At 50.1% G+C, this 18,930-nt stretch overlaps 2 protein-coding genes and 1 pseudogene across 2 annotated transcripts in view; 2 read left to right on the top strand and 1 right to left on the bottom strand.

Annotated features, from left to right (window-relative positions):
• Positions 1 to 4,166: 4,166 nt before the first annotated feature.
• The window catches only part of SLC36A1 (solute carrier family 36 member 1), a 145,634-nt gene continuing 130,870 nt past the window's right edge, over positions 4,167 to 18,930 (bottom strand). The window contains exon 11 of the mRNA XM_060144063.1: positions 4,167 to 5,150. Within this exon, the coding sequence (XP_060000046.1) occupies positions 5,107 to 5,150 (44 nt within the window). The 3' untranslated portion in view covers positions 4,167 to 5,106. The remainder of the gene's footprint in view (positions 5,151 to 18,930) is intronic.
• Positions 10,166 to 11,670, top strand: LOC132517909 (uncharacterized protein NKAPD1-like; annotated as a pseudogene).
• The window catches only part of FAT2 (FAT atypical cadherin 2), a 67,533-nt gene continuing 65,690 nt past the window's right edge, over positions 17,088 to 18,930 (top strand). The window contains exon 1 of the mRNA XM_060145945.1: positions 17,088 to 17,216. The gene's annotated coding sequence lies outside the window, so the exon portion shown is untranslated. The remainder of the gene's footprint in view (positions 17,217 to 18,930) is intronic.

Raw genomic sequence — 18,930 nt, 5'->3', positions numbered from 1 at the left:
CATGATACAAGTACCATGCAGGGTAACTGCAGTAAGCATTTTGCACACGTTAGCACACGTAATCAACCAACATCGTGGGAGGGTTCAGTGTTTATTTTCATTATTACTACACATACTTCCTCATGAAGAAACCCGGAGCGTGAAACAGGTTAAAAGTAGGAGGTTCTGGTTGAAAAGAGTGAGGGCCCACTTCTATCCGTCCTATCTTCTGCTGCCCCTGCCCCCAAGGCAGCCCTAAAAACCTCTCTCTGGGACTGGAGGGCTCCTTGAAGCATAATTTGAAACTATGCTTCTTACCACGTCCTCGTTAATTGCACAGATGAGACACCTGAGGCCCAGAGAGGGCAGGCTACCCACCCAAGTTCACACGGTCACTTGGGGCAGAGATAGGACTACAACCCTGGCTCCCTGGCTCCCGACCCAGTTGTTGCTGAGGCAATTGGGGTCCCCAGGTCTCCCTGCTGCCTCAGAGGAGGTTGTGTGGCTGCCAGAACTCCCAGGTTGGGCTCCCTGCCCTCCCCCAGTCTCAGGGATAATCCTTTAAAGAATTAAGTGCCGAAGACAGAGGTTTTGTTACCTTTTGGGAACCGACTAGCATCTTGCAGGGTCTCATTTACTGTCAGTTGCATACGCAGAGAGAAACCCTCTCGCTTTTCACATCTCCATCAGAATTTCCTCCCAACCACCTTCCCCTTCAATTCATGGCAACCCCCCACCCCCGACCCGCCCCGCCACTTCCTCTCCTGGCGCTTCCAGCTAGCACAGCAAATGGCACCAAACAAGCAAAAACCAGAGCAAAACCCCAAGCAATAAATAGTCTCAAGCTACCTTCCAGCGTACAGCTCTCCTGTTCCGAGTGGAGGAAGGAGTTGAGTCTTGGACGAAGCACAGAACAAGGCCTGGCTGCCGCTTTTCCTTCCGCCTGGAATGTTCCTCTCTGACCTGTGTGGCTGGCTTCTCATCACTCTGGGTCCCCTCAGGGGTCATCTGTTCAGAGCGGCCTTTGCCGGCCACCCCACCGCCGTGACGCCAAGGCCCTTCCTCTGCTTTATTTTCTTGAGAGCTCACAGTTGGCTCCCATCATCCAATTGATTGATTTGCTGATGTGTTAATTCTGTCTTCTCCGGCAGTGGAAGCTCCGGCAGGCAGGAAACGTGTCTCTCTCACTCACTGCAGGCCCAGCACCTAGAGCAGTGATTGGCACCTGGTAGGGGCTCCACAATACGTGTTAAGTGAAGGACAGGAGGAAGGAATGGGAGAGCAAAGGGCAAAGAAGTGGGAGTTGGGAAAGGATTCTAGTTCCACGTCCATCACTAACTTGCAGTGGGACCTTGGGCAAGTTTCCTAGCCTCTCTGGTTAACCTCCTTTTCTTCAATTGCAAAATTAAAGAATTAGAGTTAGCATCTCTTTCAGCTGTGTGCTCACATCTCTCTATAATGATTTTCACACTGAAGTACAATCTTGTCTCTAAACATCTGTCTCACCCACTAAGCTCTATGTTCCTTGGGGGCAGAGACCAAGTTTTAGTTTCCGGTCTAACCTAGCACAGTACTAAACATACAGGGGAGCTAACAGTGTTGGGTGAGTGGATGGATAGATGGATGGATGGATGGAAGTCTCTCAGAAGTTCCTGCCAGGCCTAGAGACTTAGGGTTCTAGGGTTTCTGTAAGCATGGGCAGTTAAAAGAGGAAGTAGGTATCCAGGTCTTTGTCTCCTTTGGTGTCTTAGCTTGGATGTCCTCCCCAGAGTCTTCCCAAATCCATTTCCGGGGGTTCAGGCTGTTCCTCCTCTCCCAAGCCCTAAGGCAGAGAACTATCTGCCCCACCGGAGGTAGGACTGTGGAAGGAGTGGTACAAAGGTGGCATATGACACTGTCTCATTAAAGAGTACAGACAGGGCAAATTATCTCATTATCCAAACAGCACAGCCTGCAAAGGTGATACAGCAACAATCCTGTGGACTGGGGGGACCTAGAGCACGGGCTGGCACACTTCTTCTGCAAAGAGCTGGACAGTAAATATTGATATTTTAGGCTCTGTGGGCCATACTGTCTCTGATGTAACTCCTCAACTCTGCCATTGTATCATGAGAGCAGTCATAGACGGTACCTAAATGAGTGAACACGGCTGTGTTCCCATAAAACTAGGTATGGACACTGAGGTTTGAATTTCTTTTAATTTTCACGTATCACAAAATATTACGCTTGATTTGATTTTTTTCAATTATTTACAAATCTAACACCCATTCTTAACTTGCGGGCAGTGCAATGGGCTGCACCGGCCCATGGGCCGTAGTTTACTTGCCCTTGACCTAGAAGGGAGAGGACAGTGTTAGGTGGCCTATCTGGGGGGCTTTCTGGAGGAGGGACCTAGAAGCCAGGGAAGGAGTTGGATAGGAGAGCAGTGGCGGTTCAAATCCAAGGTAGCAGGGCACACAGCTAGCAGGGCACACACTCAAATGCTAGCAGAGGCCAGGGAGACCGAGGGGATGAGTGAGGCAAGCCGGGAGGGACTAGGGGAACTCACATGCTTGTGTCCCATCTAAAATCTGCGGCACCTGCTGCCAACACGCCCATTTTTCAGATTAACCAAAATTTCAAGAGAAGCCTGGATTTAAAACAACTCATTGATAAAAATGAAGAAAACCTAGAATGGGTTAAAAAGAATGTGAGGAGGGGTGACTGTGGCTCAGGAACCATTAGTTTGTGACTCTCGGCTTTGGATGTTTATGGAGATCATTCAAACTGGAGTGAGGGGGAAAGCTTCTTAACCTGGGAGTGTGCCTCCAAGGAGAGGGGACTGGAGTCCACTGGATAAACAAGACCTATACTCCTGAAGAGTCCATTTTCCTGAAACATGCTGGAGGAAATCATTGTTAAAGTGCAAACGTATTTGGATAGATCGCAAAAGTTACATGTTGTTTCTTTTTTTAAAATTAAAACATTTTTTAAAAATTGGCATTACATACAATAAAGTTCACTTATCTTAATAAGTACAGCTCAGTGAATTCGTTTGGCCTGTTCCTGAACTTCATGTACATGGAGTCATACAGCATATGCTGCTTGGGGTCTGGCTTGCCTCTCTCAGTGTGTTGTCCGAGATTCATCCACGTTACTACGTGTACCAGTGGTCTGCTATTTTTTTGTGCTCATGTACTATGGCTTAGTTTACTGATTTTACTGTTACTGGACATTTGGCTTGTTTCCAGTTTCTGGATTCTAGGAATGACATCGCTATGACCGTCCCTGTGTGTGTCTCTTTGTGGACGTAAGCACTCACTTCCCTGGGGTACGTGCCCAAAGTGGACTTCCTGGCAGTCTGGCTGATGTGTGTCTCAAAGGAAAGATGTGCTTGCTGTGAGTGATTTCAGACTCTGCCCCCATGCCCTCAGGGGCCCAAGCCCTCTCTCCTTTGCAGTTAGGTGCCCCCACTGGAAAAGTTGAGAGCAAACATAGGGGCAAGAGCATGGAATGAAGAGCCAGAAGACAGAGGTCAACAGATGGTACCATTATTAGCATCCTTTTGCACTGAGGCTCAGTCAGAGAAGTAGGCTGATTTGTCAGAGAAGTAGGCTGATTTGTCCGAGGTCAGGTAGATATTAAGAGGAGACCCTGGGTTTAAATCCAGATTCATCCAACTCCAGAGTCTTTTTTTTTTTTTTTTTTGGTGGTACGCGGGCTTCTCACTGCTGTGGCCTCTCCCGTTACGGAGCACAGGCTCCGGACGCGCAGGCTCAGCGGCCATGGCTCATGGGCCTAGCCACTCTGCTGCACGTGGGATCTTACCGGACCGGGGCACGAACCTGAGTCCCCTGCATTGGCAGGCGGACTCCCAACCACTACGCCACCAGGGAAGCCCCAGAGTCATATTTTTAATTGCTCTGCTCTTAAACCTGGGAGTGGGCACCTGTATTTTCACCCACTCAGCGTCCATTCCTCTCCTTTTGGTAACAGTGCCACATTTATCCCTTGGGGAGGCATCCAGGGGCTATCTGATGCAGTCTTAGTGGGCTGTCACTATGGACAGGAGGTACCCTCCTCCCTGGGCCAAGGTATAGGACCAGCACAAGGGTGAGGGGAGTCAGGTGTCTAAGGCCCCCAGGGTGCAAAATGTAAGGAGGCACTCACTCTCAGGGTCACACAAGTGCAGGATCAGCCTCGCCCTCATCCCAGCCCTGCAAGGGACCCAAGCTCAGCCAGCCCAACCCACCGGCAGCAATCTGGATCTTGAGAAGACCAGCTCACGGACAGGAGGGGCACCCTCCTGGTGGTGACGGCCTGAGTGGGTTGCCCAGCCACTCCTGGCTCCTGTCTTTTGGAAGGTCTAACTGTGAACCCTACAGTCTCATTTTGTGTCGCTCATAACTGTGCATTAAATCCCCCTTCTGCGTAAGTTAGGCAAGGTTGATTTCTGTGGCTTTTAAGGAACACACTATGCGCTCTGGGGCATGTTGCCTGCCGTTTCTGAGTCTCACTTACTCCATCTTGGAGATGGGGATTCGATGCTTAGCACTCCAGCTGGAAAACACAGCAAGTCCCTGGGTAAGGGACACTTCTAGGCATTGCTTCCCAGCCTTGGCTCCACATTGGCGTCACCTACTGAGACTTAACAGTCCGACGCCCAGGCTTGCAGACATTCAGAATCTCTGGGGTGGGCCCACATAACAATATTTTGTAAAGTTCCACAGGTGATTCCAGGGAGCAGCAAGGGCTGAGAACAACTGCTCTCAACAACTTGGGATTTCTGTGGGTAATTAGCAGCTCTACCTCCCCTGCAATGCCCTCGTGGCTCCTTGCCTGGGACTTGAGCAGCACATCAGCATGGCCCCCATCTGGGCAGCAGGCAGATGGGAGGAGAAGCAAGAACCTCTTACCTCCATTAGGCCTCCCTTATCCCTGGGTTTTCAAGGATCCCAGCAGCAGCCTGGTGAAAGCCGGAGGGCTTAGTTCAAAATCCTCGGGCAGTTGGAGAGGCTTGTGTCTCAGAGCTGCTGAGGAGTTTGCAATCTCAGAGCCTAGGGCCATGGAGAGGTCATGTGGGCCACTTCCTTGCAGGAGGCACTGGCAGGGAGCTGGAATAGGCAGCAGGAGAGCTGGGTTCAAGTCTCAATCCTCAATATCAACCAGTGAACCTGGGCAAACAGCAACAGCTGCAAAATGAACAGATATTTATTGAAGAATCATTGTGTGCAAGGCACCAAGCCGGTAAGCTCACCGGGCACATCAAAGGACACTGATGTAGAGGACGGAAGTGGGACCCCAAAATCTGTACTTGTCAGTGGGCATCCAAGTGATTCTGATATTGGTGGGTTCTGGATACTGACCCTGAGGCTGAGCAATCCAGGTGATTCTGAAGAGGGAAGCAGAGTTGAGCGTCACAGCAGAAGGTGCTCTCTTCGGGACGAGTGGCATGCCTTGGATGGTGAGACAAAGTGAGTAAAGCCAGACACTGACCTCAAGCAGTCCCCAAACATCAGGCCCTTAGTTTGCTCCACAGATACTTGATAGAGCAGGTCCTACAGCTGTGTAATATACATTCCAGCTCCTGTATCTATTCCTCCACCAGTCTCTTAATGTGCCTGTTCTGCATCGTCCTCTATGTGTATCTAGGACCGAGAAGTCCTTTAGATTTGCTTATAACCACAATCCTCTGACACTTACATGCAGCTTTATGCAGTTCTCCCTCTCATCTATTATTTGAGCAATTCTTATAATTTCCTGGGGAAGGTGACAGGTTGGACTGATAATCCCTGTTTTCAGCACAAAACTCTCATGGTCACATGGCCAATAAGAGTCAGTAAGCAGAAGGGCCCAAATCCAAACTTGGACATTGGACCCTACATCCAGCGAGCCTAGACTAAGATTATCTGTCTGTCCCTCTGCTTGCTCATCCATTTGTCCATCATCCTTCCATCCATCCACCCATCCATCCATGTGTCCACCAATCCACGTGTCCATCCAACCATGCATGACTAACTTACTTTCATCTGCTTATTTCTGTCATCTATTTAATATACTCATATATTTATATTTATCCATTTAACACAATTTGGTATCTATAACAATCTGTTTATTGCAAATATTTATCAAGTCTGTCATGTGTCACACTCTCCCTATCTCCTGCTTTCACTCTCCACATACCTCATTTTCCCTCTGAATGCTTTCTCCTCTGACGTCTTTGCTGGACCCTTAGTCTGTGTGACCACAATCTCCATTTGCCTGTCTCCTAACCCACACTCTTCCCTGATCACTTGTGAGCCGACCCCTTGTCCTTCCATGACTGCCTCCACCTGGCTCCATTCCTCCCCATGCTAGACTCCAGGGAAATACTGATTGACTCGATGACTGGACCCCCAGCTGGGCTGTCTGCAACTCGAGGGCAAGGACGATGTCTCTTTCAGAGTTCCATCCCCCTCAGTTCTCAGTCTAGGGCTATGCACACGCTATGCATTTTGTTCACACTGGTTGGCTGGAATCTGCACTCCTTGGGAGTTGGAAGGGGCTTTTCAACTATTATTCATTCAACAAATCTTTCATAATTTTTCTTGCTAGATGCTCTTGCCAGGCATAGAGATTAATGAGTACAACCTTATGGACAGATGGGGAGAGGGAAGCCCTGAGAAGGATAAGGGCTTCTTCATGGTCCCACAGCTGTGACAGAATCTTGAGGACAGTGAGGAAAACATTACTACTCTAGACCCAGACAGCTCCTGGGTCCCCCACAGAGCCAGATGGCATGCGCTAGAAGGTCCCCAGCGAGGAGGTATTGGGAAACCCTGGGCTGCTTCACCAAGTCAAACCAGTTAGCCTCCATCAAGAGCCATGGGGAGCTGCCTTCCGGGTGGCGGGGACAGCCTGAGTCAGGCTTGCCTGCACAGATGACATCAGGATGACCAGGGGCTGGCAAGGGAGGGAGGGAGTGGCCCTGAGAGTTCTAAGGGAAGGGAAGTAGGGGACCTTAGCTGGATCCCAGGGTACCACACTCTTGATACGGGATATCTGAGCAATGAAGTCCAGCTCCAAGTGCCAAGGACACTCTAATTAGGCTGGACCTTCCCTCATTGCTGGAAATATCCTGCTCTCCCTACCCCTACCTTATGCTAAAATTAGACTCATAAGATGTGATGTCAGAATTCATCTAGCTCAGAGGTTCTCAAACTTGAGTGAGCCCCAGAATGAGCTCCAAGCGTGAGGTGGAGCTATGTGTACTGCACGAAAAGACCCCAATACACACCACTGACTAAAAAAGTTGCAGAAGGACACACAACATACTGCTTTAACAACCCCCATTCCCACCCCCTTGAAACAAGCAAAATACCCAAATGCTATATATTTCCTACTGGTATGTATATATATATTTTAAATTAATTAATTAATTTTGGCTGCGTTGGGTCTTTGTTGCTGCACATGGGCTTTCTCTAGTTGCAGCGAGCAGGGGCTACTCTTTGTTGCGGTGTGCTGTTTTCTCATTGCGGTGGCTTCTCTTGTTGCGGAGCACGGGCTCTAGGCATGTGGGCTTCAGTAGTAGTGGTATGCAGGTTCAGTAGTTGTGGCTCGCGGGCTCTAGAGCGCAGGCTCGGTAGTTGTGGCACACAGGCTTAGTTGCTGTGCGGCATGTGGGATCTTCCCGGACCAGGGCTCGAACCTGTGTCCCCTGCATTGGCAGGTGGATTCTTAACCACTGCACCACCAGGAAAGTTCCCCTACCGGTATATTTATGTGTCAATGTAAGTATCTCGAAACATTACACACGTAAATGATTATACTGTTTGCCTTTAGAGAAGGTATTGGTGGTGGCAGCAAAGAGGGCTTTAGCCTTAAATGTAACGTTTTATTATTTTAGAAGGAAAATATACCATGTATTATTTGTGTAAATGCAACACTTTACCCATTTTTATCTGGTTGGAAGTCTGAGAATCTGCATTTTAGCAAAGTTCCTGTGCTTCTGTGGAGCTGATCCATACACTGCACTTTGAGCAAAGCTGGTCTAGTCCCATCATTGTACAAATGAGTAAGCTAAGCGTCAGAGAAGGTCAGGAATTTGCCTAAGACCACACAGCATGGTAGTGACTGAGTTGGGACTTGAGCCCAGGATGTCTTACTCTCTTGTACACGGTGACATGAGGAGAGAGGAGATGGGGGGTGGGCGTGGTTGTCCACAGGCAGCGTGTGAGCAGATGGGGCTCGGTGTACCGCTGAGCTGGGATCGTTAGCAGCCTCTGTGAGGGACAGGGGTACAGGGATGGCGGTGGGGAAAGACAGGGAATCATTATCCATCTTTCTAACTTTCCCTTGAGCCACCCTGTTCTCAGCTCCTCTTCCTTTCTGGGTTTCCCTGCTCTTGTGCATCTTGCCTCTGAGGCCCTCCTGTTTCCATCAGCGGCAGTGGCTCCCCTTTGGACAGCCTGGTTGCTAGGTAACCTTGGGCCATTCTCTTCCCTCTCTTGACTGCATCTTCTTCATCTCTCATCTATACAGTGGACAGACTCAGAGGCTCCCAAAGCTGATTTTGCACCCTCTTGGAGGCTCATTTAAAAATGCAGAATGCTGGGCCCCTCCATGATGGGGGCAGTGGGACCTGGAACGTGCATTTTTTAACAACCTCATCGCTCTGTCCCTCCATGAGGCCTACAGAGTCTTAAGTTAGAAAACCGCTGTGCTGCTAGTCTTTTTCCTCATGAGCAGCTCCCCCAGCACCCACAAAGGAGCCTTGGGTGGCCTGAGGTCTGGCCTGTGAGGAGCACCTGCTGTGCTGAGGGACCCAGAGCGCCAGCAAGCCTGGTCCCCAGGAGACCTCTCTCCTTGCCACCCCCTGTCTAGTGGTTCCGGATTTCCTCCCTCGGCCTGGCCTCTTCCTCGCCTGGGCAGAATGTCTGGAATGTGGCTGCCGAGGAAGATGGGGCCGGTGGGGCTGCCAGAGCTGCCTCCGGAATTCAGGCAGCAGAGAGCAGACTCCTGCCCCTGAGGGCCTCTGCCTTGCTGACCTGGAGGTGACCCAGCAGGACCTGAGCACCCGAACAAGCGAGGAAGAGAGGGCAGTGGGGCCCTGAGCAGGCCAGGAAATCTCTCCAGGCCTCAGTTTCTGCATCTGTAATCATGTCCTACTCTCTACACGTGTGGCATTCTGGCACTCGCAAAACAATTTCACATCTATTCCTCCTCTGCACCTACCACGTTTCATTAGCACTATATGAAGACCTACTGGAAATTCATAGATGAATTAGACACCAAACTGATCCAGAACACTACCATTTTTCGCCTCAGGCACACTGCTTAGTTTTACTGATTCATGACCTTATTTAATCCTGACAACCCCTGCAAGATAAGAACCCCATTCGGCCACCCTCCATTGCCACCTCCATCTGGCAGATGAGGAAACTACTTCCCAGAGAGGTTGAGTAACTTGTCCAATGTCACACAGCTGCAAGATGGCAGAGCTGGGTTTGAATCCAACTGTCTAACATCAAGTTCAAACCGCCCCCTGTGTCCCACTCCCCTGACAAGTACAGCAAGGGGGAGGAGGACCACACAGTGGTATCCTGCCCTGACCTCACTGTCAGACCGGAACACAGCAATCTGTGCTCCACAAAGAGCACAGAAGCCCCAGCAGTTCATGGGGAGGTGTGGAGAGGGAGGCCAAGAGATGCTCCTGGATTGGGCAACCTTGTGATGGATCTGGTAGGTGCGGGCGGGATGGCAAACCAGGTAGACACACAGCATGAGCCAATGGAGGGTGATGGGCTGAGGTTGGCTGATCTGCAGAACCTGCTACCTCATCTGCTTGGCCCAGTGCGAAACGACCATGGGTGAACCTCATTCAAAAGTTATCGGGGGGCTTCCTTGGTGGCGCAGTGGTTGAGAGTCCGCCTGCCGATGCAGGGGACACGGGTTCATGCCCCGGTCCGGGAAGATCTCACATGCCACGGAGCGGCTGGGCCCATGAGCCATGGCCGCTGAGCCTGCGCGTCCGGAGCCTGTGCTCCGCAACGGAAGAGGCCACAACAGTGAGAGGCCCACATACCGCAAAAAAAAAAAAAAAAAAAAAAGAAGTTATTGGGGGCAAGGCTGCGGCGCACAGATCGAGGGATTGAAGAATGTCCTGAGTTCCCTTGGGGACGTCCTCCTGAGGAACGTCATCCAGCACATAGATGCTCACAATAAGACTCAGGAGGAATCAGATATGTGGAAAATAAGAGAACTGGAGAAACAGATGGAAGATGCGTACCAGGGGACCAAAAGGAAAATGTTACCCAGCAGTTCAAGCCGGATGCCTGGTGATGGTTTTGATGAAGAAAGTCAAAAGAGACTATTGGAGGCCAAAGAATGAAACTTCTGGGGCACTGGATGATGATTTTCTTAAGCCTAAATCCTGGAACAAGAAGTTACATGATTATGAAGCTAACATGCCAGACAGATGGGGTCACAGTGGATATAAGGTGTTATACCCTGAAGAATTTGAAACAGTAGTGATCAGCAAGATATTACCAATGGGAAAAAAACATCTCCCCAGATAAAAATCATCTACCCATGAATCTCACAAACACAAGAAGTCAAAGAAATCCCACAAAAAAAAAAGCAGAAAAAAATGTCACACAAAAAACAGAAGAAAAGCAAAAAGGAAGCCACAAATACAACAGCAGATTCCTCAAGCCAGTTCTCAGAAGAAACTGGGGCTTTTAGTACCAGGAAAAGGAAACAGCCACATAAGCTCAAGAAAAAATCCAGGAAAAAGTCTCTCAAGAAATCTGCTTTATTCTTAAAGGCAGAAAGTGACACTTCTCAGTCAGATGATTCTGCATTGGGCACTTCTGAGGAAAGTGAGGAAAGAGACACAAAGAAAACCAAAAGGAAAAAGAGAGATTAAAAAAGCCCACATCCCTACGGATAACAATGAAATACCGGAGAGGACAAACAAACACACAAATTGGAAAGTGGCTACAGGTGGAAGGTCTGCAGAGAGTTCAGAGGATGACTTAATGACAAAGAAACATTCTTGTTTCCTGCATGACTCTGGATATTTACAGCTCTTACACCTTGGGGATTTGCCAGTGACTCTACTGCTCAGCACAGGGGGCCTGAGGTCAGAGCTGTCCTGTGCCATCCCGTTGCGGAGCACAGGCTCCAGACGCGCAGGCTCAGCGGCCATGGCTCACGGGCTCAGCCGCTCCGCGGCATGTGGGATCCTCCCAGACCAGGGCACGAACCCGTGTCCCCTGCGTCGGCAGGCGGACTCTCAACCACTGCGCCACCAGGGAAGCCCCTTGTCTTCTATTTTGGCCTGTTAAACTTGATCCTCTAATTGTTAATAGGGAATCTGTTATTTTGTTACGAAGGTTTCTTGAAGACATTATTATTATTATTATTTTTGTACTTAATCACATTTAGTGTAGAGTGCATATGCAGCCAATTAAAGGACCCAGAAAGCTGAATCCAATAATGACCTGGGTATACCAACTGGAATGTTGAATTTGGGGAAAGCAAGGGCTGGGGTCAAGAGATGGGTTGGAACTAGTGCTGTATACAATGGTATGATAAGGGAACAGCTGTTGCTCTTGTCTGTTTACATAGTAGGTGCCACAACTTGACTTTTTTTGTCTTTAGCCTTGGTGCTTTGACCTTTCTGTATTTCGACCCCACAGGCATGGTCCAGTTTACTTAACGAGGAAATGAGCATAAGAACATTTTCTATTCATGATAACATCCATAGACAGCTGTTATTGGAAGAGACTAGGAGTTTTTGTCAAATTTCCCTGCTGGACAGGGTCTGTGGCTACACTCAGTATATCTCTAAACATGGTAATTGGATCGTAAAAGGTTTTCTAGCTCCATTGTTCATTGCCTAAATGGACTTGTGTTCAGAATTATTTCTTCAGTTGTCTTAGGTTAAGTCCTCAACCAAATGAGGAAGAATTAGGCATTAGTTGTGCTAATGGTGCTCTGAACAGGATTCAGGGCAGCAACAGCTATTTAAGCGTTGTCTTCCTTGTTCATTTCTTAATCTGTTAATGAACTTTAGATTTTTCCTGAAACTCGGTTGAATCAGTTCCAAAATGAAACAGGCTTCTCGGGGACATATCCGTTTCTTCCTAGTCTGCCTTTGGATTAAAGCACCAAGCAGAGACCTTGTTACTTCCCTTTGCTATATACTGTGATCCCTACTATGTTAAGTCTTAAGAAACCAAATATCACTGGAAGAAGGCTGGCAGAAAACAAGTGAATTTTTTTCATTAAGGCAGGTCAAGTGACATTGTTTTTTCTTGGTTGTCACTTCATGGGTGGAGTAAAAAGCGTGAAAGCTCAGACTTTCGATCTTGGTTCTGCCATTCATTGGTTATAAGGTCCGGAGCAGGTAAGTCAACCTCCCTGGCCTTACTTTCCCTGTGTGTAATACAGAAATACTTCATGGTAGCATGACAGTGTACGACACTAGCAATAGACTATAACTATGACAGCATTCCACGAGGTGGTAATATTTTGCAGTTCTAAACTATTAAATTTGTTCTCTTTACAGAAAAGATTTCCAATAAAATGCTTAGTCATAAAATAAAAAAAAATTTTTTTTAAAGTTATTGGGATTTGTAAGACAGAGACAGCAGAGCATTGAATCAAGAGCGGGGGGCCTATCTAGATATAGGCAGCATGGCCATGGATCCAAATCCTGTGATTGGATTGGAGCATAACAGAGGGCGGAGGTTAAGAGCACAGGTTTTAGATCTAGATAAACTTAGTTCAAATCCGGGCTCTGCCATTTAAAGGTATGACGACCTTGGACAACTCCCTTTAAACTCTGAATCTCAGTTGCTTCCTCTGCAAAATGAGAATGATAATAGTAGTACCTTACTGGGAGGATCTCTGAAGATCAAATGAGACGATGCGTACTTAGCCTAGTACATAATAAATTAGAACAAATATCAGTTATTCATATATTCACCACAATTGTTACTGTTGTTGTTACTATACAAGAGGGAGAAATGGGAGATGATGCTGGAAAAGTGGTTCGCGGTTGTGGAGAAGGGGACATGGGAGGGATACTGGTTCTCAGTGGGGCCAGGGCCACATCCGAGCCCCCCGTCTGGGGGCAGGTAAAGGTGGGGATTACATCAGAGGTTCCATTTCACGTCCTCAGAGTGGACCCCCATCTCCCCTCTTCCTGTTGCGGTGACCTAACCAAAGACATTGAACCAGCCAGCCGGGCTCTAGGAGCTCTCAGCGACACCCCACCTACCAGCACCAGCCTGAGGCAGGCTGACTGAGGGCTGGATTGGGCGGATGAGCTCATTCTTACTAGCCTCACCAACCGGGCCGGACACTTCTCCTGGCAGGAGCCTGTCAGAACTGCCAGCTGGGGGTCAGGATGAGCTGGAGGGCCTGGTGGTGCCCAGATGCCCATGGCCAGCAGGTCTGCTGAGTGTTTGATTACATTCCCGGGCACCCCAGGCAACACCAGGGCTGGCGGTTCCCACTCCTGCTGGGTCCCGTCTGTCAGCCACACAGCTGACATCCCCAGCTCGGCCCCCTCAGCCCACCTGCCTTCCACCTTCTGCTTCTTCCTCTTGGCTGCAGGCTGCAGCCCTCACGGAGCCAGGTGGCCTCATCCCCTGATGACTTCATCCTCCTTAAAGGCATCAGGTCCCATGGACAGCCAGGTCTCTGGAGCCCTTCCTGTCTACAGGTCCACGAACCAGACTCCAGGGGCTCCGCTCTGTACCCACTCCCATCCTGCTATATGTGACTCTCCCCAGGAAGTATGACAGAAGGGACCCCAGCCCTGGAAATGACAGCTTGCGTCTCATGTTCATTGAACATGCTCTCTCATTGTAACCAGTCCATCAGCCAACTGTCCCTATGAGCTGAATCTTTTCTCCAGACTGGTCCTCCAAGGTGGGCCACACTCACTCCGCACCTACTCTGGGTATGTGACTCATGTGGGCCAGTGATGTAGCAGTTCCCTCTATTAGGGTGGCGGACAGTTCCCATTTCCCTGAAAGTCCTGCATCCCCGGAAGCCCCTCAGTCCCGTGCCAGCCAGTCCTGCACATGCGTCCGTGATGCGCTGTCTTTCATGATTCGTGTCTATGATTTTCACTGAATTAACCTGAGCCTTTAGCCTGCCCCAGAAGGAATCAGAGGGGTTCAGTCTATTAGAAACGAAAATAATACTCTCTGTGCTTCCAGAATCCATGGACACCCTGAAACTTGTCATCTGGTTAGAATTTTCATCACTGCTCAAGCCCCTCATTTATACTCTCTACCCCATGGTGAACATGGACAGATTGCTCTAGGAAGGAAAAGCTAGGAGGGAGGGAGGGAGGAAGTGCTCACCAGTCCAGCTTTCCTCAGGCAAGTAGGAGAGTGGACAGTGATAATTTGCCAGGTCTTTCTCTTGAAGCCTACAACAGCCTATGTCAAGAATGTTAGAGCTTTAGAACACTAGAGTTAGATGTCAAAGATCAGAGTTCAACACCTGCTTCAATGAGACAGGGAAACTGAGGTCCAGGCAGGGGATTCAGAATCAGATGTAATTCTTTAAATGCCTATGATGTGGCTGACACTGCTGGGAAAAACTGATGCCCGGGGCCCACTCCCAGGGAGTTTGATGGAATTGGTCTGGGGGGTGGGGCCTGGGCACCATGATTTGTAGAAGCTTCCCAGGTGATGCCAGTGTGCAGCCTCGGTTGAGAACCCCTGGGTTAGGCAGAGATCCATCCCTGAAGAGCTTAAACCAGAGTGGGGTGGGAGGTGATGTGAAAAGAGGCACCCACAAAAGTAGAACAAAGCAGAGAGGCACACAGGAGGTTCAGCCACAATGCTGCAGGGAGGCAGGGGAGAGCCGGGGTAGTACAGCCCGGTGGTTAAGAGGGTCCAGACAGAGCCGGGCTTGCAACTTAGCTTAGTCTAGACCAGTGACCTTGGGCAAGTAATTAAAGCTTTTCTGAGCTTCAGTTTCTTCATCTGAAAACTAGAGAATGATAACAGCGCTTAATCCATTGTGGCGGCGTTCAGAGAAACGAGATAATCCCCGCAGAGTGCTGAGATGAGTGCCTGACATAAAGATTAGCTGCTATTATTATTATTATTACTTCTCACTCAGGTCAGGGCCATGGTCTGGGGGAGCTCACAGAGGGGAGCTGGCATATGGGCTGTACCAAGATGAATAGGTACCATTTTTGATGTCCGGGAAGCTGTGAGCAGGGGCTCAGGAGTGAGAAGTTGCAAGCATGCTTGGGGGTCAGTGAGGAGTGCAATTTCCCTGGGGGGCTGGAGGCCAGAAGGTCGCCCAGTTAGGTCCTGGGACCCGCAGAGTGGGGGATCAGGGCCTGGGGCAGGAATGGTGGAGGAACTGGGGAGGAGAGGACGGATGTCAGTAGCGTTCTGCGGTTCTGCGATCTATCCGAATCCTCGTTGCTCCCTTATCCCCAGGATGCAGACATCCCTGCACTGGACAGGCTGGAGGCCAGCCTTGGCCAGGATGGGGAGCCCAAAGGCAGATAGTCACACATGACTAGCCAAAGGGGCCGCACAGCCACCTTCCTCGGGTTAATGCCTAATCGGCCCAGACTCGGAGACTTGGGTGGCAATCAACCAAGTGGATAATTGCCCAGCTTAGCCTTCCCATTGGCGTTGATCACAGCAGTCCCCCTCATGCTGTAAACCCCTAGGCCTCTCATGCAACTTGTAGGAGGGAACACCTGGGTGACTCTTCCTGTTAGGGGGCCCCTCTAGATGTCTTGGGCAACACGTGGAAGCTGCTTGACACCTGTGGTCATCCCTGACCCCGGTGACAGATCCCTGAGGGCATGGCCCACAGTGGCTGCAGCCACTCCATGAATGGATATCTCCTGAGGGCTGGGAAACCACCAAGAGCCTCATTACTCCTCCATAAACAAGACCAGAACCTTAACGGTTCCACTTAGCCATAGGGTCCAGACTGAACTTTTAGAAAACCAAGTCCTAGCCAGAGAATCAGGCCTTAGGTTTTGTCGCGTAGCAGAGGAAATAGTTCTGTTCTGAGTGGCCCCAGCAGTTTTGAGCCCATTTAACAAAAGAGGAAATAGAGACAGCAAACTGACATCATTTGTCTTGAGTCATATAGTTATAATAATAGTAATAATAAAGATATGTAGACTTCTTGTTTATTAACCAGGTTCAAGGGCTGCTACTCAGCTGAACATCAGGTAGAATTGCTGAGTCAGAACTGACTGCTGGAAGAGGTAGTGAGCTCCCTGTAATTAGAGGTATGCAAGCAAAGACTCATTTATTTGCCAGGGAAGCTGCAGAGGGGTTGTAAATCTGGGGGCCGGGGGAGAGCGGGGGGAATGAACAGGATGGTAACAGAGCCATTTTCAGCTCTGTGGGGCAGGAACTATTTCATTTACCTCTATGTCACCAGTGTCCAGTACAGTACCTGGAAAAGAGATGCCAGGCACTGTGCTTTGCACTTTACACACATTATCTGTCTCACGATTCTGCACAACCTTATGAAGTAGGGATTCCTGTTACCCCCATTTCACAGCTGGGGAAACCAGAGCTCAGAGAGGTTAAGTCACTTACTGAGGAAGGCACAGCTAATAACAATGAGAAGAAGAATTACCTTTTACAGGGGACTTTCTCTGCCAAGTGCCTTCCCTCAACTGTTATCTCATTTAATCCTCATAACAACCTCATGAGGTAGGGAGTTATTAACCAGACCTTGCGGGGAGGGGAGACTGTGGTCGTTCATCCAGATCTGCAGCGTGGGGAGGAGAGAGGAGAGAACACTGGCCGGAGAGCTGAGCGACCTGTGTCCCTTCCCAGTGCCTCATGGTCTCTTTGTGTCCTCATGCAAGTACAACCTGTCCAGGGCCTCAGTTTATCCCTCTGTAAAACCGAGAAGGGAGGTGGAGATGGGCCCGATTTCTCAGCAACTCTCCAGCCGTCATTTTCCATAACTTGATTCCCCACCGTGAGTTCTGGGCCACAACCCAGTTGGCTCCCTCCCTCCACTCCAGAGCTGGCAGGAGGGGATGATCCGCCTCAATTCTCCCACCTCCTTTTTCCTCCTCCTCCTCCTGGGCTGGGACACACCTACTCCAACTTTCTCAGCAGCCTCTTCGAGTGTGCGCCTTCCTGCTCTGAGACTCTGCACCTCCCTCCCGAGCTTGTCAGCCTGGGGCTTGGGAAAGGGGCTCCAGACCAGCAGCCCACCCCGGGGCACCCTCCCCCACCTGAAGGGCACAGGTAAGAACTGCTGGAGGATGGGAAGTTAGGGGGTGGGAGTTGCAAAGTTCATCCATTCTGGCCCCTGAGCGGGGGCTACTGGAAGGTGGCGACAGAACCAGGAGATGGCTGGGGCAGGCACGGCAGGGGTAGGACAAGGACACCTGGGTCCTGGTCACCTAGGTACACTGAATGAAGCCAGCCCGAGCCTGGGGGCTGGGGATTGGGGCCCAGGAATGGACAAGGCTAGGGCTTTGATCTTCGGGAGAAGCCAGGTCACATTTGCATGTATGGAAAGTTGGGCTCCTTTTCTTGGAAGAATGAAATCCCCTGCTCGGGCTCTCTGGGGCTGAGCCTTCAAGGGGATGTGGAGACAATTTCCTCCTTGATTTTAGGAGGAAGGGCTGGGGCCAGGGAACCGAGAGGTGCTGAGTTCTCCTGTGCGTCCAGGAGGCACGGGGTCCCTAAAACAGACAAAGCCACCTGGTGAGGGGGAGGGAGGGTGGGAGGGTGACTCTCGTGCAACTCTTTAGAGGCACCCGGATTAGAACCTCAGCTTTCCTGGCTGTCGGATGGGGGTGCTCACTGTCTCCAAGGGCTGCGAAAGGCAGCGAGTCTCAGAGGCCAAGGGCAGCACTACGGTGGGTGTGGGGAATGGGTGCAGCTCTTGGGGGAAGCAGGAATCTGACGCCTATCTGTGGGGGAAGGAGAGCTGGAGTGGAACGCTGAACAGAGCCACCAGGCCAGAGTTCAGCCCTCCACTTGGGGTGGGGGGGCGTGGGTGCTATTGGCCCCAGTGTGGGAAGCAGCAGGCCATGCTGAGGTTGGCTAAGGGCTCAGAAAGGCTGCCTCTGTCCCCAGGCGCACAGCACTCAGGGGCAAGGCCTGGGCTCAGGAGAGCAGGGAGGTAGAGAAGCAGGCTCAGAACGCAGCATTTCCAATCCTTCAGCTCCTTTTAAGGTGGGGGTGCTGAGCCCGGGCAGGTGAGCAGTGCCCTCCATGCAGAACCAACTAACAGTTTTTATTACAGCTGATACCCCCTGGATGCTTCCTGTGTTTGGGGATGGGGCTGAGTATACACGGTTATTTGAAAATGTTGGGTTTTCAAAGCAGGCAGCGGGAAAAGAGAATTTCATTATTCATGTCCCTGTAACTCAAAGGCGGCGTGGCCTGAAAGAGTTTCATACTGCTCTGGGCCTACCTATTTCCCTACATTTTCAATAATGGTGGTTGGATTATTGTTAAGATCTGTTCTTTTTTTTTAATTAATTTTTTATTGGAGTATAGTTGATTTACAATGTTGTGTTAGTTTCTGCTGTACAGCAAAGTGAATCAGCCATACATATACATATATCCACTCTCTTCTAGACTTCGTTCCCATATAGGTCATTACAGAGCACCGAATACAGTTCCCTGTAAGATCCATTCTTAATCGATTGACCCCAACAAGGCTGCTGGGTAGGCAGAGCAGGAATGATTGCATTTTGCAGGTGAGGAAGCTGTGGAACTCAACACCCTGGTGCAGGAAAAGGCAAGATCGGGTTCGCCCCAGGGCTCTCCACGGAGCACAGGTTACACTTCTGGCAGGAAGGGGCTGAGTCCATGAGTTGGCCAGGGTGGTGGAGCGAAACAGTGAGGCCCCGTCAGCCACAAGCTCCCTGGGTCTCAGTTTCCTCATCTGTAAAGTGGGGAGGAACTGGAGGGAGTCAAGGTTTCCCTAGAACTCCCCTGTTTC

Source organism: Lagenorhynchus albirostris, chromosome 3, assembly GCF_949774975.1.
Source record: "Lagenorhynchus albirostris chromosome 3, mLagAlb1.1, whole genome shotgun sequence".
Taxonomy (NCBI): Eukaryota; Metazoa; Chordata; class Mammalia; order Artiodactyla; family Delphinidae; genus Lagenorhynchus; species Lagenorhynchus albirostris.
This window is presented reverse-complemented; position numbering and strand designations above follow the sequence as displayed.